The sequence below is a fragment of the Camellia sinensis genome, chromosome 4, assembly GCF_055761805.1.
Source record: "Camellia sinensis isolate YWXY chromosome 4, ASM5576180v1, whole genome shotgun sequence".
NCBI lineage: Eukaryota > Viridiplantae > Streptophyta > Magnoliopsida > Ericales > Theaceae > Camellia > Camellia sinensis.
In genome coordinates, this window is record NC_138964.1 from 163,415,407 (window position 1) to 163,442,361 (window position 26,955).

At 37.9% G+C, this 26,955-nt stretch overlaps 3 protein-coding genes across 5 annotated transcripts; 1 reads left to right on the plus strand and 2 right to left on the minus strand.

Annotated features, from left to right (window-relative positions):
- The first annotated feature begins 2,547 nt into the window (after positions 1-2,547).
- On the plus strand, positions 2,548-6,262 carry LOC114285073 (Tetratricopeptide repeat (TPR)-like superfamily protein). 2 transcript variants are annotated; one of them, XR_003637147.2, is made up of 3 exons: positions 2,557-4,165; positions 4,679-5,957; positions 6,057-6,262. XR_003637147.2 is itself a non-coding variant. In XM_028228067.2 (2 exons), the coding sequence occupies exons 1-2, from the start codon at positions 2,639-2,641 to the stop codon at positions 5,483-5,485; spliced, it is 2,334 nt and encodes a 777-aa protein (XP_028083868.2). In that variant the 5' UTR covers positions 2,548-2,638; the 3' UTR covers positions 5,486-6,262. The 2 variants fall into 2 exon arrangements, 1 of the variants encoding a protein (XP_028083868.2); XM_028228067.2 differs by having other exon boundaries at positions 2,548-4,165; positions 4,679-6,262.
- Positions 6,263-6,986: 724 nt separating this feature from the next.
- On the minus strand, positions 6,987-24,123 carry LOC114285074 (mitogen-activated protein kinase 9). Of its 2 annotated transcripts, none has more exons than XM_028228068.2 (11): positions 23,428-24,123; positions 12,953-13,361; positions 12,692-12,819; positions 12,513-12,572; positions 12,065-12,214; positions 11,596-11,751; positions 11,336-11,473; positions 11,165-11,238; positions 8,326-8,427; positions 7,820-8,048; positions 6,987-7,396 (listed from the first exon to the last, which is right to left on the minus strand). In XM_028228068.2, the coding sequence occupies exons 1-11, from the start codon at positions 23,671-23,673 to the stop codon at positions 7,325-7,327; spliced, it is 1,764 nt and encodes a 587-aa protein (XP_028083869.2). In that variant the 5' UTR covers positions 23,674-24,123; the 3' UTR covers positions 6,987-7,324. The 2 variants fall into 2 exon arrangements, with proteins under 2 accessions (XP_028083869.2, XP_028083870.2); XM_028228069.2 differs by lacking the exon at positions 23,428-24,123 and adding an exon at positions 22,726-23,074.
- On the minus strand, positions 18,576-19,633 carry LOC145789647 (uncharacterized). Its single transcript, XM_082866780.1, has 2 exons — positions 19,124-19,633; positions 18,576-19,026 (listed from the first exon to the last, which is right to left on the minus strand). Exons 1-2 carry the CDS (start codon positions 19,488-19,490, stop codon positions 18,710-18,712), a joined length of 684 nt encoding a protein of 227 aa, XP_082722906.1. The 5' UTR covers positions 19,491-19,633; the 3' UTR covers positions 18,576-18,709.
- Positions 24,124-26,955: the final 2,832 nt, after the last annotated feature.

Sequence of the window (26,955 nt, forward strand, 5' to 3'; positions counted from 1 at the left end):
AGAACATAATTCAAAAATCAAGAAAGCGGCCAAGATTCAAGAATAAGGAAAGTCACCAATTTGCAGAACACTAAGTAAAGTGTGTGTGAAATGCAAAGACCAGAAGCAATATGCACACATTTGAAATCAGGAACAAGTTGTGATGCGATTCACGAAGGTCAAAACATGGAGATAGAGATAGAATAACAACAAATAATATGCACAAATGGCAGCTTTAAAGCAAAATCAAGAATGAGAGGCTGAAATTTGAAAAGACAAAAGTTAAGAACTTACCAAATAAAACCGAGGAACCGTGGCCGGAGTAATGACCGCTGGAGTAAGATGACAGAAAATGCTGGAGCGAAACAATGAAAAGAGTGTCGGAGGAGACGATCGGGGCAGTTGCAGAAAGTTCAGAGAAGCGGCAATGGTGGTTTGGGAGTTTTTCTTTTGCTTTAGAGAAAGAAAATTTGCGAAACAAGGGAGATTGTTTTTTGCAAAAGTGAAGAGACGGAGAGAGAGAGAAGTTTTGTCAAAATCCCGAAAAGGCGGCAAACCATAATAATATGTCTTGGACGATGTGTCTGCCAGGCGGCGTGCGTAGAAGCGACGTGTCTTGATAGCGCGTGTCAGGTACAAACTAATGAGAGAAGGACGCATGGCGGAAACTGTTAGGAAAATTGTGCGTGACAGCTCATGAGCAAATAAAACTCTTGGAGATCTTGATTTAATGAAGCAGAAATATCAGCCAGAGGAACGATCTCAGTTAAGATACTTAAAGAACTTGGTTCTAGGTTCTTGGTTCTTGATCCTTGATAAGATACTTAAAGAACTTGGTTCTAGGTTCTTGGTTCTTGATCCTTGATAAAAATAGATAGTTAAGTACTAGGTACTTAAAGTCGATGAGTAATTATCTCAATCGAAGGAAAGAATGAATTTTGGCCGACATAATGTATGAATAGCAGTGTAGGTTCCATCACCTCAGGTTACCGAGGTAATAAAACCTAGGGGGCAGTTGCGGAGGCATATTTTGTAAATGACAGCATATGGCCAAGGTGACACTGAAGTGTCAGCCGAGGTGCCACGTAGCATGGTCCTGACGCCGAGGTGATCTCGGCCACGCCGAGGTTACCTACAGAGATGCCGGAATCCGGGGTAAGCAAATAAGGGACAAGAGTCCTAGAACAGGGGAGGATCTCAGTTTGGATAAAGATAAAGCTCTTAGGGAGTTTATATCTATCTAATTGGGAATCCACGATAAGCATTGAGCCAAAGTTCATTAAAGTTAGGTTTTTACAGGGATCAAGTTAGTGCTGGCTATAAAAGTAAGACAAACTCGTGGGTCTAAAGTATGCTTTTTATGCTCTGTCTAGTGAGTTAAGCACTATTGGTTATCTTTGAGAGATAATTACTAACTTGATCGTCGAAGTGCCCCCGAGTGAACGAACCACTGCCGGATTCTTATCTTTCTGTAAACAGGTTGTTCATGCTTAATCTATTCTACCGGTGTTTTCTTGCTGAGTTTTCCTGTTTGGTTGTGTTGTCAAAAATCAACACCCACACAATTTATATGCATTTTTATTTTATTTCTGCTTCTTACAAAAACTTGTATATATATATATAATTACCAATATGTCCTAATTATTAAACTTAATTCTCATCAAATCCTATTGAAAATAAGTCGTAGTAAAATAGTTGCCAAAATAATTTTTTATAACAATTTTTTACACGTCACTAAAAATTGACAATTTGTAATTTTTTTATCATGATTTTTATAAATTATCTCTAAAACTTACAATTAGTGACGTTTTTCTGTGACAAAATTTTCAAACTATCTGAAAGTTGAAAATTAGTAGGAGTGTAAAAATAGCCTGCGGTCCGAATCCCACCCACAGCCCGATTTGGGCCCCGTCTGAGTCCCTAAACTTGGGCCTAGGCTAACCCATCAGCCCGCTTAAAGGCCCGACCCACTCAAGACCCAGTGCTTTTTAGTGAAAAATAATAAAATTTTAGTAAAAAAAAATTGGTCAAGCCCGGCCCAAGCTCGAGACCAGGCCCATGCCCATCAGATCGGCCCTGCTCAAGACCCGAATACCCTTGGAGTTGGGCCTGGGCCTACTTTTTTGACCCGATCTGGCTCGAATTTTAGCGGGAGCCCGTGAGGCCCAACATGGGCCAGGCTGGGCCAGATTTACACTCCTAAAAATTAGTAACTTTTTGTGGCATTTTTTTAAACTATTATTAAAATTTATAACCAGTAACATTTTTTATAACAAAATTTTTAAACTATCACTGAAATTAATAATTAATGACTTTTTAATAATATTAAATAAAAACGTTATTGATTATCATCAGACGTACTGAATGAGGACGTGGTATCGATGTATTGAATTTCTTTAGCACCAAGGATCCTCTAGAGTGAAATTTTCCTAAAATTTTCTAGAGTGCTACATTGTGTGGTTGAAATTTACTGGCAAGTCACATCAAAAAAATTGATATGACTTGCCATTAAATCTCAACCATACAATGTAACACTTTAATAAACTTTAGAAAAAAATCGCTTACGAGGATCCTTGCTCTTTCTTTAGACCCTCCCCGCCAAAACCCAACTGTTCGTTTGAACCGTTAGAAATGTTGTCCGACTGATGTGATTTATGCCATGCGCCTTGCACAGCGCCTCAGGCTGTTCCACAGCACCTGCTTGTCCTCCCGGCAAACTCAACCCACCGTTACCGAAACTAGAACCTCCAACCCATCTCCTTCAGCAAAACTATCTTCCAAACAACCACCCAATCAATCATCATCATCCTCATCATCTTCCATTACAGAGTCGGACATAGTGAAATGGAACATCGCGATCACCAACCACATGCGCAATGGCCAATGCGAATCCGCTCTCCGCGTCTTCAACACCATGCCTCGCCGGAGTTCTGTTTCTTGGAACGCGATGATATCTGGGTACTTATCAAATGGCCAGTTTGATCTTGCTCGAGAGGTGTTTGAGAAAATGCCCGTAAGGGACTTGGTTTCTTGGAACGTGATGATCAGCGGCTGTGTTCGGAATAGGAATCTTGGGGCTGCCCGGTTGTTATTTGATCAAATGCCCGAAAAGGATGTTGTTTCATGGAATGCTATGTTGTCGGGTTATGCACAGAATGGGTATGTTGACGAGGCGAGGATGATTTTCGACAAGATGCCCAACAAGAATTCAATCTCGTGGAATGGGATACTAGCTGCATATGTGCAGAATGGGCGAATAGAAGATGCTCATCGGTTGTTTGAATCGAAGTCAGATTGGGAGGTGGTTTCTTGGAATTGTTTGATGGGTGGATATGTGAGGAAGAAGAGGTTAGTCGATGGGAGGCGGGTTTTTGATAGAATGCCCGTTAGAGATGAAGTTTCATGGAACACCATGATTTCTGGCTATGCCCAGAATGGCGAATTGTCCGAAGCGCAGAGATTGTTTGATGAGTCTCCAATTCGGGATGTGTTTACATGGACTGCAATGGTCTCTGGGTACGTGCAAAATGGTATGCTGGATGAAGCTAGAAATTTTTTCAATGAAATGCCAGAAAAGAATTCTGTTTCATGGAATGCAATGATTGCAGGATATTCACAGTGCAAGAGAATGAATATGGCAAGAGAACTTTTTGAGGCAATGCCTCGTCGGAATGTTAGTTCTTGGAATACAATGATTACTGGCTATGCTCAAAATGGCGAAATGGCTCACGCTAGGAATTTATTTGATAGAATGCCGCAACGTGATTGCATTTCTTGGGCAGCAATAATTGCAGGGTATGCTCATACTGGTCTCAGTGAAGAGGCTTTGCACCTATTTGTAGAGATGAAGAGAGATGGGGAAAAGTTGAATAGGTCAACCTTTACCTGTGTTTTGAGCACATGTGCTGATATTGCTGCTTTAGAGTTCGGGATGCAAGTGCATGGGCGGCTTGTTAAGACAGGTTATGAGAGCGGGTGCTTTGTGGGGAATGCACTTCTTGCAATGTATTGCAAGTGTGGAAGCATAGATGAAGCATACGAAGTATTTGAGGATATTGCAGAGAAGGATGTTGTTTCATGGAACACAATGATTGCTGGTTATGCAAGGCATGGATTTGGCAAAGAGGCTCTAATGGTTTTTGAGTCAATGAAGAAAGTGGGTATCAGACCTGATGATGTCACAATGGTAATTTGCAATTATCTATTTATTTTCGTGGGTTTCGTTTTATATGATATTAGGCATTATATAAGAACATAGGATCCTACTTTATCCCATCAAGCTGCGATGCTGCAGTGACAAAAGATGTGAATTTAATTAATTTAACTGAGCATATAGCCCTTTGTAGAGAACAATGGCAAAAAAAGACCCATGTAACCGAACTCACTTGATTGGAACACAAGGCTTGGTTTGGTTTGGTAGGTTGCAGCATCGGTGGACAAAATAGATCAATAAACTGAGGAACCATTTGATAAGATTTCCCAAGTATAGTTACTCTAAGATTTATTTTTTTATATTACTTCATCAGATGTAGATTCAGTGGGTGATAATAACATAGGACAATACACTCTCTCTCTCTCTTCCATTTGAGGGTTGATAAGTTGTTATTTTGTTATTAATTTTTACTTTATATGTGCATATCTTCTCTTCAGCTAATGGTTTTTAGTTTTCCACTTTCAATTATGTTTGTGTTTATTTTAGGTTGGTGTGTTGTCCGCATGTAGTCATACCGGCTTAGTGGACAGAGGGACAGAATATTTCTATTCAATGTATCAGGATTATGGCATTACTGCAAACTCAAAGCACTATACATGCATGATAGATCTACTTGGTCGAGCTGGGCGCCTAGATGACGCCCAAAACCTAATGAATAGCATGCCTTTTGAACCAGATGCTGCAACATGGGGTGCTCTCCTCGGTGCAAGCAGGATTCATGGCAATACTGAATTGGGAGAAAAGGCTGCAGAAATAATTTTCAGGATGGAGCCTGATAATGCTGGTATGTATGTTCTTCTCTCAAATTTATATGCAGCTTCAGGTAGATGGGGCGACGTTGGTAAGATGAGAGTGAAAATGAGGGACACAGGTGTAAGGAAAGTGCCGGGGTATAGTTGGGTTGAAGTGCAAAACAAGATTCATACATTTTCTGTTGGGGATTCGACCCACCCAGACAAAGGTAGAATATATGCCTACTTAGAGGAGTTGGATTTACGGATGAAGCAGGATGGCTATGTTTGTTCTACAAAATTTGTTTTACATGATGTGGATGAGGAGGAAAAGGAGCATATGCTCAAATATCATAGTGAAAAATTAGCTGTTGCTTTTGGGATCTTGAATATACCAGCTGGGCGACCAATCCGTGTTATAAAAAACTTGCGGGTGTGTGCAGACTGCCACACTGCAATCAAACACATATCTAAGATTGTGGGAAGGCTGATAATCTTAAGAGATTCCAACCGCTTTCACCACTTCAATGGTGGAGTGTGTTCTTGTGGGGATTACTGGTGAGAGCAAATAGATAAATGAGATGATCAAAATTTAACTATCATCTAATGAAATGCATTCAAGTGAGACTACTCTTTGACTAGTTATCCAAGCTGTGGTTAGGAACCATTTTATGAAGATTCCTCTTCCAGGATGTGACTCGGGGAAACTTCAATCATGAATTTGTTGTAAAAAAGAGAAGGGTGGAAAAAAATTCAGTTGATTAGAAAGAGGTGCAGAGGTCTTGAAATCCTTTGTAAATCCAGTTGAAGCAACGGTGTTTATTCCAATCTTCTCTTCATCAATTAACAGCCATTTCTGTTCTCGATTGTCACCTAAGAGAGTTGTTGATTTGATGTTTTGGGATTGACTCGGCTTGTTCAGTGGCCTGTTTTATAGTGGTGCCATCTCTCAAATTTTTTGGATTCTCTGTCTCAGTGTCTCGCACTCTGTAATATTTTGGAAGATCTAAAGGCCAGTCTGCCAGCAATTGATGGTGGGTCTGATTATATCACATTTTGGGGACAACTTCTCACCTAACATGTTTGGGTTTATGTCTTTCATTCTATAACGATGTACATTTTTGGTGTTGCAGCAATTCTATGCTCCTTTTGAGACCTGGCACTTGGAAGCACAATCAAGTTCTACCTATAAGCTATAAGCTGATTCTTGGAATTTTATTTTTCGTGTAAAAAATAATTTTGATAGTACTGTTAACTGTATTTCATTTATAATTACCAATTTATTACTTCAAATTCCTCTGCAGTTGCTGCGGTTATGAATTGAGTTGCACTTTAGTTATATTTGGAGTTTCCAATTGAATTTAGAGAAAAGTGAAGTGAGGTGGTTATGGCCACTGGGAAGAACCAAATCTTGAATTTTTGCTTTCATATTTGGATATTGAACCTTGTAATTCTTAATTTTTCATATTGTTTACAATTGTTATATAGAACATTCGAAACAGGTCCATTTATTTGGAACTTCAATTTATAGAGGAATTTGTGAAAATAAATGAAAAATGAAAGAAGAGGATAAAAAAATATATATTAATAAACTTCTACTTCATTTCTAACAAATTAGAGATCAAATTTCCATTTGGAAACTAAATTTGTTTCTTAAATTATTTGGGTTGCCAATTTTAATTTATCAAGAAACATTGTTTTGTGGGGCAAAAAATAAAAAATATATTAAAAAAAACAAAAAAACTTATTTGGTACACACTTTCCATTCCAAAAATTTTGGAAAAATTTTAACCAAATTCTAATTTTCCCTAAACAAAAAAATACACTGCACAAATTTTGTAACCGGTTTCCAAAGAAATGAAAAGAAGAAATGAAAATGTTACCAAACAAGAAATCAGAGAGATGATTTCATTACCGCCGTTACGCATTCTGAAGTGCAAAGTAAATGAAAGTAATTCTTTTGGAAGCAAAGGGGTGTATGTCATCACAAAGATAACCAGATCAGCATCATACATCAATCAAAACATGAAATGGGTTTTACCAGACCTTTAAAATCTTGTATATGTGGGTAAAAGGTATAGATTTGGCCATTCTTTCTCACCATATCAATTTGGTCATCACCATCATTTTGAATAAAAATACAATAATTTTGCATCTCCAAACCATAAATAGAGGGCTAATTGGAGAGCATTTCTTCTTCCTAGTATTGTTATAAATATAACACAAACAAATGGTAACAACAATAAGGGTCCTACTGTTGGCTTCTACCTGAAACAAAGAAAAGAAATTTGATGGTGGGTCATCATGAATCTTCGATGAATGAACATAACAGGAAAACTTGGAGTCGTGCACAACATTGATCCAACTGATCCTATTCAAGTTATAAAAGTGAAGTTTGAAATCAGGCACAGAGAGCTGCTACTTTTTGCGACGAGGCATCAACCTCCTCGTTTTGCTCAGCAATTTGTTCTCCCTGTAATGAAAAATAAATAGATACATAATTTGAAGGAAAAAAAATGGTAAAATAAAATAAATTGTAGATCAAAATATCAAAAGTTGCTAAAAACAAAAGATAATTGCACTTGCACAGCTACATGCAATTACAAAAAAGACAACTTAATCCTGAATTTTCTCTTTTATTACTCTGCTAATCCTGAATTCACCAATTTTCTCTTCTATTACTCTGTTAGTGTCGTTACAATTTTCATTTATTTTCTTTTAATAAGTAAATAAAAATTTTATAAACAAAAAGATGGTAACGGGGTCAATTTCTACAAACATTCTGATTTTCCTTGTGAGGAAGTGTATTTTATCAGTGAACATCAAAACATCAATTTCAATGAATGATGATTGCAAAATGAACAAACAACAGCAAACATTTGATGCAACTGCATACCTCTGAATCTTTTCTCCCTTTGGCACCTATACACTTGGAAGCACTGATACTAGCACTCTTTAATAGGCTACGAGCGCTGTAGTTTGGCTTGCTTGGTCCATTTTGAGCATCTGTATTTGCATTTTCTGATGGAGGACTCTTAAGAGTGGTAGCAACAGATGCCGTAGTTCGCACTTCAAAATCATTATTTTGGGAAGTAGCTTCATCCTTGGGAACACAAACACGTTCTCTGAAGACAGGAAAGCAGAATCTTACACCTCAAGCCAAATATGCAGGCTAGCTTAATAGTAATCAGAATTGCATAAATCGGGTTCAGCAAACACAAATCTTATGGGTTGTCTGGAAAATCATTGAAAAAAACAAACTTATATGACAGAGAGAGAGAGAGCTGGATTATAGTCAAATGGCAACAAATATTTGGACCAGTGGAACCAATTTTGTAAACTACCAAACAGCCAACTAACAATACTTGTAAGAAAATTGCACATTTATGTTCGACACATTACCTAGGCAATGAAGCATGCTGCCTTTGGAGAGGAGAACTCCTTTCACCTTTACCATAATGCTCCTCGAGATGGGCAAACTGTCTCTTGAATCGATCAACGCCACTGGAAGGACATACCAATTAAGATGGGTAAGAACTCAGCAAATTTTAGATAGGGAAAACTTCCCTTTACCCTCCTGTGATTTCTGGACCAAAGCGCACCATCAACTTTTCTATCTAAATTAACGGAATGTGAGGCTCACGCGTCTAGAAGGAGAGTAAGTGAATTTTTAAGACTAAATTACCCCTCATTCATCTTCAAATTTACAAAAAATACCATTCTTCTTCATTTTTTCTCTACCGTTTCTCTCTCTATTCACCCCCCCTTGCCTTCCCCATACCAACGTCCCTTTCCTCTTCCTCTTACCTTGCCAAACCCACCTCCCCATCCCAAACCACTGATCCACACAAACTTTCCATCAAGAGTAACGTATATATACAATCAGTATATATATATTCTTGGGCTAAACCTGTAAATGCATATATATATATAATCTGTATTTTTATTTTCACATAATTTTTTAACATAATCTCATTTTAACTAATTAAATTACATATTAATTCAAATATCCCTAATTTATAATCTAATGTATTTAACATTGTTACTTGTTTAATTTCATTTCTAATTATACATATATATTTACAGTATCCATACATATATACATGTTATATATCACACTCGAACAAATGGTGGGGATTAAAAAAATATATAAACATATACGTAATAGATAGGACCATCAATGAGATTGTTTCTGGGTTGTCCATGTATAAACATATCTGAACATAATTTTGTTTCCTAGTTTCCATAGTTTGATTGTTATCAATGGGATTGAACAGATTGGGTTTTCTACTGCTCGGGAAGGAGGTGGTAGGGGGTGCTATAGGAAGGAAGAAGAGGCAGCAACCCTCATCAGATCAGACCTTTTCCGGCAAAGCAAACCGACAGTAACAAAGGCGGATGAACAGCAAGAACGAAAGCAAGAATGGCGGAGGCACACGGCAGCGGCGGCAAGTCAGGCCTGCCACAGGTGCATAAACGTCAGTAACAAAGGCGGATGAACAGCAAGAACGAAAGCAAGCATGGCGGAGGCACACGGCAGCGGCAGCAAGTCAGGCCTGCCACAGGTGCATAAACATCGAAGAATCGTGGATACGAAGACGCCAGAGAAGGGGGGCAAGCTCTAGTGCTGATGGGCCAAACTTCAAAACCGGCAAAGTTTCGCCAACGCCGGAGATGGCAACGCAAAGAAACAACAAGAGAACAATCACGCCGTGAGGAGTGACATGCGGACGGATTGTCTCAAGTAGAAGATGATCAGAGGGGGTGTGGGCTGTAAGGGTGATTGGGATGCAGTGTGTATATATATATTTGCAGGTTCAATTCAAAATCCAGAAGAGGAAGAAGACAAAGGCTTATTTACATATTCTATTAATAGAAGTTAGCATGCATTTTGGTCCAGAAACCACAAAGGGGTTATGTGGTTATTTCCAACCGTCAGGGGGGTAAACCACACCCGGCCCAAACCACAAGGGATAAAGTGAAGTTTGCCCTTTTAGATAAACGAAGTTCAATAAAAATAGGCAAACTGAATTTATATATATCAGTGAAAGCAGTGGAAGCAACCAAAATGTGAAATTGTAACAACATTTGAAGCACCAATGCCATGACTAAAATTTGGTATGGAAGAACAGAGGGACATGAATTTCTCATGCAATGGAAGCTCTAGTCCAGTGCAAGAAATTGTGGTCCAGAGTTAAACAAACAGAACACCAACATTGATATGGCAGTAAATAGATGCAGGTTGAGAAAAGAACAGGACAATAAGCATAAGATACATCAGAGTATACATTGATAATGGGGTATCAACACTAACAGAAACGACTTAACTAAAAGAAAATAAAAGAACAGACCTTCGGCATAAGTAGTTAACTAATTTCTTTGTTGTGTTGCGTGGGTTCGCACATTATTTTGGACCTAGTAATCCCTGATTGGTTATTGATGAAATTAAACTGATTTCTGTGGGCTGCTAAGCTCAGAAAGATTGGAGCTTTTGCATGAGAGAAGTACTGACATGAGTCACTGTGATCTTATTCCTCTTAGAAACCCAGGGAGACAGTAAAAGTGCAGAAGATAAACACAGTAATCAAATAATACAAATACAAAAATAGCACAAAGGTCTATGACTAAGGCCCCGTTTGGTAGCACTTTATTTAGCTTATTTGCTATAGAAAAAAATTGACTAAAGGTGTTTCTTTGCAATTTTAAAATATAACTTATTTAACTTTATCAGCTTATTTGATCAAAAAAAGAGAGATTTCTTAAGCTACGATTTGTAGCCTTTTCTAGCTTATTGAAACTCTTAAATACATATGGACGAAAGAGCCCACTTCTTTTTGTCTTAATCACTAGTGTAACAAGATTTTGAGGGCATTCTAGAAATATGCACGACAAAAAAGATATGTGAGAGCTTATTTAACCAAACAGATTGAACTTTTTCTACATATAAACAAAAGCTGCACCAAACAAATATACAATTCTTTTAAACTAATAATCTAAAAAGCTAAAATCATAAAAGCTAACTTACAACAAGTGATACCAAACGGGGTGTAAGTATCCTGAAGGAGAATTGTTTTACTCAATTACTGACAAAATATAATAATTAATCGTTTGAATATCCCGACCAAAAAAAAAAATCAATCGTTTGAGTACTTTCTGTTTTCTAAACACCAGTAAATATCAGAAGCAAACTAACATATGGTACCCAAAAAAATTTGTTTGAATAACAAAAATAAGTGCGAACCTTGGGTACATGAAGCTAGTCTGATCTCCACCACGAAGATACTCCTGGTGCATCTGAGGATGATATTCTAAAATCTGTTCACACAAGACAAGATCCAAATATAAGTTTAGCGATCGAACAAAAGCCACACGTTTATACCAAAGCAACAAGCATCGTGTTAAAAGACCATACCTCTCGATAAATCAACTCTCTAACATCATCTTTTGCCAATTTTCTCCTTTCAAACTCAAACTCAAGTTTTGATATGGGCTGAGTGGCTGGTTCACGGTCCACATTTGCCAAACCATGAAAGTAAGGATCAGCTAATGCCTGCAGAAGCAAGCACAGAATATAACAATATATTTGGAGCAGAATATGAAGATTTTTCTGACATGGATAATATTAATTCGGAACAGTACAAGTGGTAAAATATTTGAGTTGTGAAACACCACCTCTTCGGCAGATGGTCGATCTTTAGGATCAAATGCTAGCAACCGTTCCAAAAGGCAAAGAGCTAATGGATCTACACTGGGGAACTTATGTGTAAATGGAACTGGCGGTTTTCTACGCATGCTACTTAGGTATCTTCTTGCTTTTTGATTTCTTATCTGCCATTGTGAAGGAAACAACAGAAAAAGTAAAATAAACTAAAGCTCCTCATCATATCAATGCAATGTGGTAAAAATCACAACAGCAAAAATATTTCAAGTTCCTGAAAGCATTTAAGAGATAATATGGAGCTGTGGTTTTTGCAACACAAAGAATAAGAAATCAAACAAACTAGTTTAAAAGGCAATAATTAACTTTAATTTAATTGGTTTTTGCAACACAAAATAAGAAATCAAACAAACTAGTTTAAAAGGCAATAATTAACTTTAATTTAATTATAGAAAACAACAATACAGCAACATGACAACTAACCCTAGCAGTGGATTCTGGAGAAGGAGTGCCAAGCAAATCAGTCATGAGATCTAACTGGTGCACCACATTTTTCCCAGGAAACAATGGTTTTCCTGTAAGCATTTCTGCAAATATGCATCCAATGCTCCATATATCAATTGCGGGTGTATACTGCAACAAGAAAAATATCTTGGGTCATGAATTTATAATTTAACAAAAATCGATAAATAAAAATCTTGTAAATTAAAGAAATATTGTATTGTAGTGCCCACTCTTCAATCAATCACAGAGATAATTGAATTGAGCAAAAGAATTACTTTATCACACATCAAAAGGATTATGATGCACAGACCAGTGCTCAGAAACATTAATACCAATTCTATAAAATTTTGGGCCATTACAACAATTGGAAATTGAAGGATACGAGAATAGAATAGATTGTTATGGTACAATAATTAAGCCAGCTTACTTTGGAGAAAAAAGAGCCGCAGAGTTCAGGAGCACGATACCATCGGGTAGCAACATAGTCCTTTGACATATTTGAAAAGATAAAAATAAAAGTTAATTACATAATCTCAGATAAGAAGTCTACATAATCAAGAATTAAAAGACAAAGAAGTAAAGAATGTCATATGTTTTAAAACGTACAGTCCAGAAAATAGCTGATGGAGCATCGTTGAAGGAGACACGAGCAAGCCCAAAATCACAAATCTTCAACTTGCAATCCGCATTAGCAAGTATATTTTTTGGTTTTAAATCTCGATGAAACACATTCGCTGAAAGAGATCAAAGTGTATGGCAATGATCAAAGAGAACATAGACTACAATGATATCATGACTATGACATCACTGAGATGTTAGCAAAAAGGGAAGACCACAATGACTAAAATATCAGTGAAAGGTACAAACCTGTGTGTATATATTTTAGGCCACGAAGAAGCTGATACAAGAAAAACTGATAATGTTCAGGAGTAAGATCATCATTTGCCTTAATCACTTGGTGAAGGTCAGATTCCATTAACTCAAATACAACATATATATCTTTAAATTCTCTTCGAGAAGGAGGAAGCATGATATGCTTTATTTCTACAATATCCGGATGACGGAGCAGTCGAAGGAGCTTGATTTCTCTGAGGATCCTTGTGGCATCAGAGACATGCTCAAAGACATCATTGATCTTCTTGATTGCCACCCTCTCCCCAGTGTGAGTATCAATAGCAGAACCAACAACACCATAACTTCCTTTGCCAACAACTTCCTGAATTTGATATCTGCTTGCTTCCCCATACTCTGTGAAGAATTCTGTGTCCAGAGTACTCTGAGTAAAAATGAAAAATTAGAGGGGGGAGAAATAACTGTTAATTACACATGAAGGTTGAACTGAAAATGATGAAGTACAATAAAATATAGAATATTAAAATAAATAAAAAGAGAAAAGAAAATTACATGACTTAGTTTTATTTTCGTGTTTAATTATTCAATCCTAAACATATTACCAAGAGGTTTTGGTCTCTGTAGCACATATAATGGATAAAAACACTATTCTTTGATGCTTGGTTGGGAAGGGGAGCCAAATCCCCGAGACCAGGTTCTCAATAGCTGAAAATTCCATAATGTTGATGTTCTCTTGAGCATGATTCATAACTGCCAAAGAGAAAGTACTACTACACTTGGGAGACCAGTGCAAGGAAAATAGGACAACTAGCAGTATCTCATTTGTTTCACATGATGTCAATATTTCAACATAGGATATGCGGGAGGCATTTTTTCTCGATCACACTGCTCAGCATAACCAAGAGTTTAAATGGCCAAGTAGAACATGCAGTCAACTATCCAGTGGATGGATAGCTCAGACAGTCAAGACCCGGGCATGGAGCGGAACTGGTCAAGAAATAGTCTACAACCGTTTGGGTCATGCTTTCTAGTTCCTTGATCGCGGGACAAATGGGGTACAATCTCGCTTATAAAGGATCAATGTGTACAAGTATACATATCTCTCAATGTAACACAAGCTGGTATAAGAACTGTGAGAATAATATTAGTATAGTATATATTATGTAAATATTGTTTCCCATTTAGGATTGATTTAGGTTTATTTGTTTCCTATTTAAGATTGGTTTAGGTTTATTCTTGTTTTCTATTTAGGATTAGTTCAGATTTATTCTTGTTTCCTATTTAGGATTAGGTCTAGAATTGCTATATATATCAGATGTACATATTGCATTAAAACACAATTGAATATACAGTTTTATTCAGAAAATTAACATGGTATCAGAGCTTGGTTCGAAACCAGAAGCACTCAAAACCCTAGCAGCCATCTCTGATTCTGATCTCTGGTCTCACGAAGTCGACCTATCTGAGTTGGGTACTTCGTCTAGTCGTTTCGTCTGGTTCGTCTAGTCATCGCAGTTCATCATCGCAATTTGTCTAGATCTTTAGTGTTTGTTTCGCTGCCATTGGGTGTTCATCGAAGTCATATTTGTCACCAAAATTGCAATCCGACAACACGTTGACCCATCTGGTTTTGCGAGGGATCTTTCTCTCTCTCGTTTTGGTTCGCGAAGGTCTCTCCCTCTCCCTCTCTCTCTCGCACCTCTGTCTAACCTTGTTCTTCTTGCTTGACTTCTAGTTCTCTCTCTCTGGCTGTGTCGATCGAAGCTCTTCGTCATTGATCTCTGGGTCTCTGCTTCGCTAGACTTTACTCCAACTTCTGGTTTTCTGGTTGGTTCACTCTTCCTCAGTTTTGCTTCACGATTAAGCTCCCTTTTGCGACGATTTGCTTTCTCTCTCTCGCCGGTTCTAAGTCAGATTGCGTGACCCATCTGAGGTATTATCTCTCTTGGTTGACCCATCTCTTCTCTGGTTCGCTATATTTGTTTTAGGGAATTACGCAACTCCTTTTCTAGTTCTGTTTGGACATGTTTGACCCATCTAGTATTGGTTTATTAGACTTTTCCCTATCAGATTTCTATTTATTATCCTTTAACCCCTGGTTTGGCTATTTAGGGTTTATTACACTTGAACTTCTTAGCTTTCTGGTTATTATGATGTCTCTAGCTCCGGATAAGTGTGCCTTCTGCCATCAGAGGGGCCATTGGAAGTATTACTGTCCTAAGAAAGGACGTCTGTTTGGCTCGTATTCTCAACAGTCTCAGACCCAGTTTTGCCCTTCTTCTCCGAGTAATTTTCAGACTATTGTCGGTTCGATTGCATCTGCTCCAGCTCCTGATCCTAACTTGGCTTTCTTGAGTGCTCAGATTAGTCAGTTTCAGCATGCACTGTCTACCTCCCAACGATCCCTGTCTGCCTCTATTATTTCCTTTCTTCATTCAGGTTTGCTTGGGTCTTCTTCAAGTATCTCTTCGTCTGTCTGGATTTTTGACGCTGGTGCCTCTCATTATATGACTCCCCATCTCTTTTTACTTCAAAACTGTACTCTCCCTCCTTTTCATATTACTGTTAATAATGCTAATGGGTCTGGTATGTTTGTTATATCTGTTGGGTCTGTCTTACCGTCTGCTCTGTCTGTTGTCTCTATTCCATCTGTCCTTTATGTTCCTCAGTTATCTATTAGTTTATTATCTATCAATCAACTTGATGCCTCCAGTTTTGATGTTATCTTTTCTTCTTCTATTTGTTCTGTGGAGGATCGGATGTCCAAGTAGTAGAGTTGGAGACCTCTATGTGGTGGAGAGCTTGCATCTGGCTATGACAACTTTTCCAACTGCTTTTTCCCCTTTTTAGTTAGATTCTCTGTCCACTCCTTTCTACTTGTGGCATTCTAGATTAGGACATTTGTCTGTTGACCGCTTACGGTCTTTAACACAGTCGAGTATATTAGGTAAAGTTTCTCCTAGTGAACTTACTGAATGTCGGGGATGTAAACTTGCCAAAATAACAACCTTACCTTTTCGTAAATGTACTTCTATATCTGATATACCATTTTCTTTAGTTCATACTGATGTTTGGGACCCTTCTCCTGTTCTCACCAAAGGGAGTTCTACATACTATGTGTCATTTATTGATGACTGCACCCGTTACACTTGAGTTTATCTGATGACTCATAAGTTCAATTTTTATCAGATATATCGTACCTTTCAGTCTATGATTACTACTCAATTTGGGTCTACAATTAAAGTGTTACGGTCTGACTTGGGTGGAGAATATTTTAAAAATGAGTTCTGTGAGTATTTGGCCAATTTGGGTACCATTCACCAAACTATCTGTACAGATACACTTGCCCAAAATGGTCGAGCCGAGCGTAAATACCGTTATCTCCTTGAGACAGCTAGGTCTCTTCTTCTGTCTGTCTCAAATCCGACTCCACTCTGGGGGAAGGCAATTCTTACTGCTGCTTTTCTTCTTAACCGCATGCCTACTCCCCTTCTTTCTGGCCGGTCTCCTTATGAGGCTTTGTTTTCTCAAATTCCTAACTACTCCCTCCTTCGTGTTTTTGGGTCTGGCTGTTTTGTCCTTCTTTTCCGCAAAGATAAGACCAAATTTAGTACCCGGTCTGTCCTCTGTGTCTTTTTGGGTTATAGTCCTACTCAGAAAGGCTATCGATGTTACGACCTTATTTCCCGTCGTCTTTATGTCTCCCGTCATGTTTCTTTTCTCGAATGCCTATCTTACTTTCAGCTTCCTCCTCTCACCGCCCCAGTTTCCAAAGAGGATTTGGTTCATATTGATATGTTTCCTTCTGAAGTCCCGTCTGATGAATACATTTCCACAGTTCCTCATGAGCTTGTTCCATCTTCTCCTCCCACTTCTCCTCCAGTTGCTTCTCCTCCTTCGTTGTTAGTTTATTCTCGTCGCAAGGCTCCTCCTCCATCGGTTGTCTCTACCCCTGCTGTTGATCATCCTCCTGCTGACAACTCTGATCTTGCTGCACACCAATATCCTACTCGAGCGCATCATCCTCCAAACAGGTTGGGTTGGTCTGATACATGTTTTTCTACTTCCTATCGTACTTTTTTGTCTGCTATTCACTCTTTTTCAGAACCTTAGTCTTACAAGGAGGCCTGTCAGGATCCTCATTGGGTTCAAGCTATGGAGGATGAGTTGTTTGCTTTACAGAAAACTAGTACTTGAGAGTTGGTTCCTTTGCCTACTGGTAAGAATCTGGTTGGTTGCAAATGGGTCTACAAAGTCAAGACTCATTCTGATCAGTATTTTAAAAGGCTCCAAGCGCACCGAGGCGATAAGGTCTCCTGTAGCCTAAGCGCGAGGCGCGAGGCGAGGCGCACATAATAAAAGAAAAGCAAAATTATAAAATAGGCAAAATTTTTAACATAACAAATATATATAGTATATTAAAAAGTATAATATCCAACAAATGGTATAAAGTTTGACATTCACATCCATCAAAAACCTTATGTACTAAAATTATCATCCACATTAACTTCAATGCAACTAAGCTTCTAACTTGTGGTTCAAAAAAGAAATTAAAATACATAAGTCCCATAGTTGCATAATTGTACTTAAAACTTAATAGACATCATCATCAGCGTGAAGAACTTCATCTCCTCCATCATCATCATTGGATTTGTATCCATCCACATCCTCCTCTTCAGCCTCATCTTCATCTTCCCATTCATCTTCTTCATCTACAAGTTGGTGTGTTGTCCTAATTGTGCTTGATCTAGTTCTTTGGTTACTCTCCTCAACTCCAGCAGCTACAGCAACATCATCCCACCCCAAAGAATCATCATCAAACACAAGCTAATTCTCCATCCTCCCAATCAACCATTCCTTGCTCTCATCAATATCTTTCAAAGAGATGGGATCAATATTGGCACATTTCATGTATTGACGCTTCAATGCTCTATTATACTTCACAAATACCAAATCATTGAGACGTTTTTGAGCCAACCTATTTCTTTTTTTGCTGTGAAGTTACAACAATAAATAAAAAAGCATTTAAATTTGTATATAACTGAATTTGTTTTTGGAATTCACTACTAGATTTGACAACGGGTACTCACATGTTCAAACACACTCCAATTTCTCTCATAGCCAAATGAACTACAAGTAAGACTAAGTACTTTGATGGCAAATTTTTGCAAATCAGGAGTTTCATGACCAAAAGAACTCCACCAATCAGCTGATCATGATAATTAGTTAGCACTTAGCAAACATTTCGAAGTAAAAGGTATTGACTACTAGAATAGAACATTGTAAATGATTACTCGGTACCCTTGTACTTCTTTGTCTAATTGCCATAGGAATCTGAAAAAGTCCTTCAGCCTTCTCATACTTAGCTAATTCTACACAAACTTTATCTTAGACCTCTAGTGTTGGGATCAACCTTGATATACATTGATATAGGCTTGTCATGATTTCTTTGTCCTTTGCAGCATTTGGATCTTTGTAAAACAAACTAGGATTTAAATAAAACCCAGCAGCATGCAAAGAGCGATGTAATTGAATGTCCCACCTTTGATCAATGATTTCATTCTCTTTCTTTCCATCGAATGTATTTGCAATAGCTTCTTTAGCCCTATCCATAGCCTCGTAAATATATCCCATTGGAGGCTTTTCTTCACTATCAACCATTCTTAGTACATGAACAAGAGGACATGAAAACTGAAGGGCAAGGTGAACATGATTCCAAAATGAAGGCATTAGCATTATTTGAGCTGTCTTCTTACCCTGCGGCTCCTTCGCCTATTTGCTTTTGGTCCACTCCTCCGAAGTAAACATCTTCCTCAAGTTGTTCCTTTGTTGATAAAGTTTTTGCAAAGTTAAGAAAGCTGTTGCAAATTGGGTTTTAGCAGGCTTCACTAACTCCTTCAATTGAGTGAAACTCCTCATCATATTCAACAAAGATGGACGATTATAAATATAACCGTGTACCCCAATTGCCCTTTCAAATGTCTTCTTAAAATTGGGTAATTTGAAAATGTCTTCCAACATTAAATCCAAGCAATGGGCTACACAAGGTGTCCAATACAAGTGGGGTCTCTTTGCCTCCAAAAACTTCCCTATAAGATTACAAGTTGCAAGTTTATAACATACCAGTTTAAACAATTAGAACCAAAACAAAAGCACACTATTTGCAATAGAGCTAGAGGATTTTACCTACCAATACATTTGCTGCAGCACTGTCGGTGACAATTTGGACCACATTAGCTTCTCCAATTTTGTCAACAAACTTGTCAAGCAAGTTAAAAATCTTGTTTGCATCCTTTGAGTAACTAGATGCATCAATAGACTCAAGAAACATGGTTCTTTTAGGACAATTCACCAAGAAATTAATCAAAGTTCTATGCTTCCTATCCGTCCACCCATCACACATTATAGAACATCCATACTTTGCCCAATCCTCTTTGTGCTCCTTCATCAACTTATGGACATGATTCACTTCTTTCTTGAGATAAGGAATCCGTATCATGTGGTAACTTGGTGGTTTCAAACCTGGACCAAATTGTCCTATGGCTTCAATCATTGGTGCAAAACTTTCATTATTGACTACATTAAACGGAATTCCAGTATCATATATCCATCTTGCAATTCTGACATTGGACCTCTCTATTAACTCTTTCCTATAAGGATCATTTTCATTAATTTTACTTTGCTCTCCCTTGCTTTTTTTTTTTTTTTTTGCACCACTAACTCTACCTCAGGTGTGAAGAAACAATCCATGAACCCTATCTTTCTAGGCTTTTTAGGTTTCAATTGAATAGAAGCAGAGGTAGTTTTTCAAGTAAAAGCTTGAATAGGAACAGGGTGTTTACCATGTGGAGAGATTTCTACAACATCATCCTCATCCTCAAAATCTTTTTCGTTGACCATTTCATCGAAGTTAGGCATCAAGTTCAATTGATCATTCAGTGGCTTTTTTTTTGCCACATAATCAGCCACCTCATTACTAACCTCAGTTAGGCATTTAGGACATTTAATTACATTCCTATACCCTCCAACAAGATGTTGCTTAACTCGGTAAACACCCCCATTCATCTCTTTCCCACAAAAATTACACTTGAACTTGCTTAGATTTTCAGGATTTACCATCGTTGCATACTTCCATGCCAGATTTTTTTTCCACCCTCGGGTGTTGTCATTTATTATGTATGTACCTATTGTGACTATAAGCACTGATTTAGTGTTCATTTTATTATTATTATTATTATTATTTTTTTGACAGGGAAAAAAAACAGAGTAGAACATAGGAGGAAAAAAAAAGAGAGCACGAGAAGAAGAACAGATAAGAGCAGAGCAGAGAATAGGAGAAGAAGACGAGAAGAGAAGAAGACCAAAAAAGTAAAGCAAAAAAAAAAGTAGAATAAAGGCAGAGAAAAGAACCAGAGAAGAGAAGAGAAGAACAGTCAAACCAGAAGACAAGAATGAAGCAAAAAAAATAGACTAGCACAAAGGCAGAGAAGTGAACTAGAGAAGAGAAGAAGAGGAGAAGAGAGAGAAGAGAAGAACAATCGAATCAAAAGAGAAGAATGAAGCAAAAAAAAAAAAAACAGAGTATAACAGAGGCAGAGAAGAGAACCAGAGAAGTGAAGAAGAGAAGAAGAGGAGAAGAGAGAGAAGAGAAGAACAGTCGAACCAAAAGAAAAGAGAACCAGAGAAGAGAGAAGAGAAGAAAAGGAGAAGAGAACCTGTGTATTTGGCGTGTCGTATACTCTTCACAACGTCACTTCTTCTTCTTCTTCTTCTTCTTCTTCTTCTTCTTCTCCACTAGGGCTTTTTAAATGTTTTTGCTCTTTTGACCCACGCTTGTATCATTTTATAATGTAAATGAGATGTCATCCCATGTGGGTATCCACACAGTAAACAAATGGGGCTGTTGGAGTGAAATAAATTTGAAGCACACGAAGCGCATGCCTTGAGCTTCATAATAAAGCGCGCGCTTCGTCGCCTCATCTGCGCCTCGCCCATGTCGCCTCACCTAGCCATGCTTGAGGCGCAAAGTTGCGCTTTGTCTCGCTTTTGGCTTAGGCACACGCCTAAGCGCGCTTTTCAAAACACTGATTCTGATTGTTCTCTTGAGCGTTACAAAGCTCGTTTAGTTGCCAAAGGTTTTTCACAAGAGTATAGTATTGATTATGAGGAGACCTTTGCTCCTGTTGCCAAGATGACTACTGTCCGTACTTTAATCTCTGTCGCTGCTGTTCGTTCTTGGCCTCTTTATCAGATGGATATTAAGAATGCTTTTCTTAATGGTCATCTCACTGATGAGGATTACATGAGTCTTCCCCTTGGCCTTCACCATTCCTCTAGACAGGTCACCTTTGGCGTGCTCTGTATGGTCTGAAGCAGTCTCTTTGTGCTTAGTATAACCGCTTTCAGACTGCTGTTCCTGAGCTTAGGTTTCATCCTTGTGCCCAGGACTTTGCTTTATTTCTTCTCCACACCTCTACTAGATTTGTTGCGTTATTACTGTATATGGATGATATGATCATCACTGGTTCTGGACTCTTCTGTTATATCTAAGGTCAAGCAGCAACTTTTTGGCACCTTTGAAATGAAGGATCTGGACCTATTGCGGTATTTTCTTGGTATTGAGGTAACTTCTTCTCCCAAGGGCTACTTTCTCTCTCAGGCCAAGTATGCCAATGAGGTTATTCATCGTGCCGGTCCCACTGACACTAAGATTTCTGGTATCCCCATTGAGCTTAATGTAAAGCACAACACTACTGATGGTGTTCTTCTGGATGATCCTACCCTATATCGAAAGCTCGTATGTTACTTAGTCTATCTAACAGTTACTCGTCCTATCTTGCCTACGTTATTCATGTGGTTAGCCAGTTTGTCTCTACGCCTCATTCCACACATTAGGCTGCAGTGGTTCGAATTCTTCACTATCTCCGAGGTACTATATTTCAGGATTTACTATTGTCATCTACTTCCTCTCTGGATTTGGTGGCCTATGCTGATTTTGATTGGACTAGTGATGTTATTAATCGCAAGTCCACGTCTGGTTTCTGTATGTTTCTTGACGATTCCATGATCTCTGAAAAAAGTAAGAAACAAACTGTTGTTGCTCGCTCTACTGCCGAAGCTGAGTATCGTGCTATGGCTCATGTGATTGCTGAAGTTGTCTGGCTTCGTTGTCTTGTCTCTGACTTGGGCGTCCCTCAGTCTTCTCCGACCTCCCTCTATTGTGACAACCGCAGTGTTATTCAGATTGCACATAACACTATCTTCCATGAGCGGACCAAGCACATTGAGATTGACTGTCACTTTGTTTGTCAGCATCTACAGTTTGGCTCTATCTCGCTTCCTTTCGTCTCTTCGGCTCTGCAACTTGCTGATTTCTTTACCAAGATTCACACCATTACTCAGTTTCATTTTCTTCTCGGCAAACTCTCAGTATTTTCTGCCCAAACACCTTAAGTTTGAGCAGAGGTGTGAGAATAATATTAGTATAGTATATATTATGTGAATATTGTTTTTTTATTTAGGATTGGTTTAGGTTTATTTGTTTCCTATTTAGGATTGGTTTAGGTTTATTCTTGTTTCCTATTTAGGATTAGTTTAGGTTTATTCTTATTTTCTATTTAGGATTAGGTCTAGAATTGTTATATATATCAGATGTATATGTTATACTAAAACACAGTTGAATATACAGTTTTATTCAAAAAATTAACAAGAACAACCAACAACCAAGGTTCAGGTACATGTTCACCAACACTCAAAAAAAGTATAGTGATATCGTGAGAGCTGCTTACAGCTACTGAGTTAAGCATCGGAGTGCCCCGGGCTGAACACTCCAGCCGGCAAGTACTCATTGTTCTCGTGGTTGCCGACAGCTTTAGCAACACCAGAGTTCGTACTCATCAACCTCAAGCACTGTGATCAAATTTTTCCCCACACAAGATACAACGTTGTAATCATAGTGCCGCATGTCCCATTTTATCCAAAAGGGCAGGTGCCCATCTTTTACATGAGTTTTCTTTACTTGGACAAACATAGAGTATGATAAGTTGGTATACTAGTTAGACAGCACACTAGCAAAGGGAGATAACATGATTCACTATTTATCGGCTAGATGCACTTCAAAACTCTCCAATGTACGGGCTGCAGAAAGCAAAAGTACCTATGTCATCATAATTAAATATGTTGTAGATGCAATTAAGAAACATATACATACAAATATATTTTTAAGATCAAGTAGACACCAGTAAACTATATAAAGGAAATTAAGCAAATAAATGGCTCTCAGTCATATCATAAGGGACATAAAGAAAATGCCGTTCAAAAGAATAACATCAGATCAATAGATTGTACTGGAATATTAAACCATTAATTTAATCAACAAAACTACTTTCAAAGCAAGAAATAACAAATCAATTAGATTAAAAAGAGTAAAATTGGGAAAGAAAACCCAACACAGAGGGGATCTGGAGAGAGAGACAGAGAGAGAGAGAGACTTTTTTGTGAGGATCCATGGAGGTGGGAGGGAAATGGAGTCGGTTGGGCACTTTGATTAGCTTCAAACCCAAGTCCTCGTGTTCTTCAAATTGGTTGGGCAGTACTTGGTTATCATTGTTTTTGAGCTTAGGAATATCGTTAATACTATTATTAACAAAGACCGTCGATGATGATGATGATGACGATGATGAAGATCGACGTTGAAACCAGCGACGAACACCGTCCACGAATGTTCCACTCCCCATACATACACACGCGCGACACGAATACCCTAAACTTTCTCTCCCGATGGATTAATCGCTCAATCACAACCAATCGATCCCGGCGTTGCCCGCTTCTCTCTCTCTACACTTTCTCTGTCTATATAGATCTATATATATATATGTATATGTAATTCCTATTTTCTCTGTCTCTACAGTTTTGTATATATGTCGAGTTATGGTAGGATACCAAATAATTTATTAAAATTTTTACCAACTTTCTTATACGAGTGTAAAATTCACGCACATCTAAGTTTGTGTTGCTAAAGGTTTTCCTTGTTTTCTCTCTGAATGTAAATCGCTTTGAATTATTTCCATTATTGGAGCTGCTGTTTTAGGACTTAATCCTCGAGAGTACACGGAAGTGATGTACTCGCTAGCTAGAGGCAGCAGTAGATGTAAGAGCATGTACAGTGAAATTGTTAAGGGTGTGTTTGGTAACGTTTACGTTTTCAGTTTATATTTATAAAAATTTTATAAATTGATTTTTTTTATTTTTTGTTTATTTTTAGAAAAACATAAACTACAAAAGCGTTTGGTAATTGAAAAAATGTTTTAAAAAATTTTAAAAAATAAAAAAAAGTGAGAAATGACAAGTGGTGGCAAATGGCGGTGGAAGATGGTGGTGGAAAGTGGTGACGGTGGGTGGTGGGTGGGTGGGTGACGGTGGCGGGTGGTGGGTGGTAGCGAGTGGGTGGTGAGTGGTGATGGTGGATAAGTGGGTGACGGTGGCGGGTGGTGGGTGGTAGCGAGTGGGTGGTGGTGGTGGCAGGCGGGTGGTGGCGGGTGGGTGGTGGGTGGTGGCGGGTGGGTGACGGTGGCGGGTGGTAGCGAGTGAGTGGTGGTGGTGGCGGCGGCGGGTGGTGAGTGGTAGTGGCATATGGGTGGCGGATGGCAGGTGGTGGTGGGTGGTGGCAGGTAGGTGGCGGGTGGTGGTGGCGGCGGGTGGGTGGGTGACAGTGGCGGATGGTAGGTGATAGCAAGTGGGTGGTGGTGGCAAGTAGGTGGCGGGTGAGTGGTGGGTGATGGTGGTGATGGGTGGTAGGTGGTGGTGGTGGCGGGTGGGTGGCAGGTGATTGGTGGGGGTGGGTGGCAAGTAGGTGGCGGGCGGTGGATGGTAGTGGTGGATGGTGGGTGGTGGCGGGTGGATGGCAAGTGGGTGGTGGTTGGTGTTGGTGGTGGTGGTGGTAGCGGCGGCGAGGGATGGGTGGTGGTGGCGAGTGGGTGGCAGATGGGTGGTGGTTGGCGGTTGGTGGTGGCGGGTGGTGGCAGGTGGGTGGTGAGTGGTAGTGGCAGGTGGGTGGTGAGTGGTGGTGGTAGGTGGTGGTGGGGGGTGGGTGGTGGGTGGTGGTGGCAGAAGACGGTGGTGGAAAATGGTGGCGGGTGGTGGCTAGTGTTGGGTGGTAAAAAAAAAAAAAAACTCAAAACTCAAAACGGAAACACATTTTTTGTGTTTTCATTTTTTGACCAAATTTATAAACTGAGACCACTAATTTATAAATCAAAAATTTTACCAAACAAGGTTTTATTTGAGTTTTTTAAATTTTCGTAAATATAAACAGAAAACGGAAAATGTAAGTGTTACCAAACGGCACCTAAGGGTGTGTTAATGTCAACTGTTAACATTTTAGTTAGTGAAAAGCTTAAATGATGTTTAAGGGGTGTGTTAGTATCAACTAGGGTCAGCTGTTAATTTATTTGATAATTGTAACGAGGTTTCTAACCAGCGAGAGAGAGAAAAGAGAAAAAGAAATAAAGAGAGGGAGGGGAAAGTGTAATGAGGTCGTCTGGCCAGATGTCTGGTCGGACGTCCGAATCCTTGCTATTCTGTATCAATTTGAGAGAGAGAGATAGAGCTCCAAATCTTGTGAGAAATTATTGAAACATGGTCATATATATGTATATATATATTCTCAACTGAGAAGAAGAGCTATAGACATATCTTGGCTCATTTATTTATTTTATTTATTATTTATATATATATATATATACATACACTTAATACACATCTTAACATATTCATTGCATCACCAATCACTCTTTAAAATTAACAAATTTTTAACACACCTTAATACATATTTTTAGCCTGCACTTGTTGTTATATAATACACTTTAATAAATAATTTTAACCATCTCTAAGGGCGGTGGACAAATCATGAGCTGGGCTTGAAGTTCAGCATTAATTATGTTGGCTAAATTGGCGAATAAAGATAAGATAAATTAAATTAAATTAATTAATAAGATATAATATTATATTTAAATTATAATAATTTTATTTTTTATTTTACAAATATTAAATAAATTAAAGAAAAAGTCAAAATTTATGTCAAACACAATTTTTTTAGTCACGTTTAGTCTCTTTTGACAATAAAAAAAAAATCACCTCTTTTTTTGAATTTTTTTTGTCTTTAGTATTTTTTTTTTCAAAATTATGTTAAAATTTTTAACTTTTCTGACTCATCATATATTGAGAGGAATCTAAAAAGTATATTTTTTGAAAAATTTCAAAAAACAATTTGAAAAAGCCAAAATAAACAAAAACAAATTGCTTATTTTTGTCTTTTTTGATTTTTTTTTTAAATTAAAAATTTTAATTTTTCAATTCATCTTGTCAAGTTGAATATAAAAATCTAAATTTTTTCCAATTTTTTTTTTTAAAAAGCTCACTAAAGACAAAATTAGCACAAAAAAAAATAAGTCAAAAAAATATGCAAATCCAAAAACAACCCTAAAATAAAAAATAAAAAATAAATAAAAAGAAGAAGAAGAAGAAGTCATACTAAATTAGCTCATCCCAAACGAGCATTAAGAAAGTTAGCTTATTGCCTTATTGGCTTATATAAGTCATATTATCTCTCTATATTTTTACACATCTTTCTAATAAGCAAAAAAAATAGCTTATAAGTCATACCTAAAGCAACTTATATAATAAGACAATGGCCATGTTTACTATAAATTATTAAAAGTTAGAAAACTGATAATTAAAAAGTATAAGTTAAAAGCACCTATTCCTCAACTTCTAAATAATCAAATTATTTAAGTTATTTTTGCTTAATAAGTTATAAGCAAAAATTACACTAAACAATCTGAAACAAACTCTTAAATTAAAATAAATTATAATTACCTCTATTAAGTTGTAACAAACACCCCAAATATGTGTCATCTCAAGCCACGATCAAGTATGACATTGGGCATAATCTAGCCATTCCAAATTTGGTGTTAAAAAAATTCAAACCCTAACGGACCCACTTAGTTATTAATTTTTTA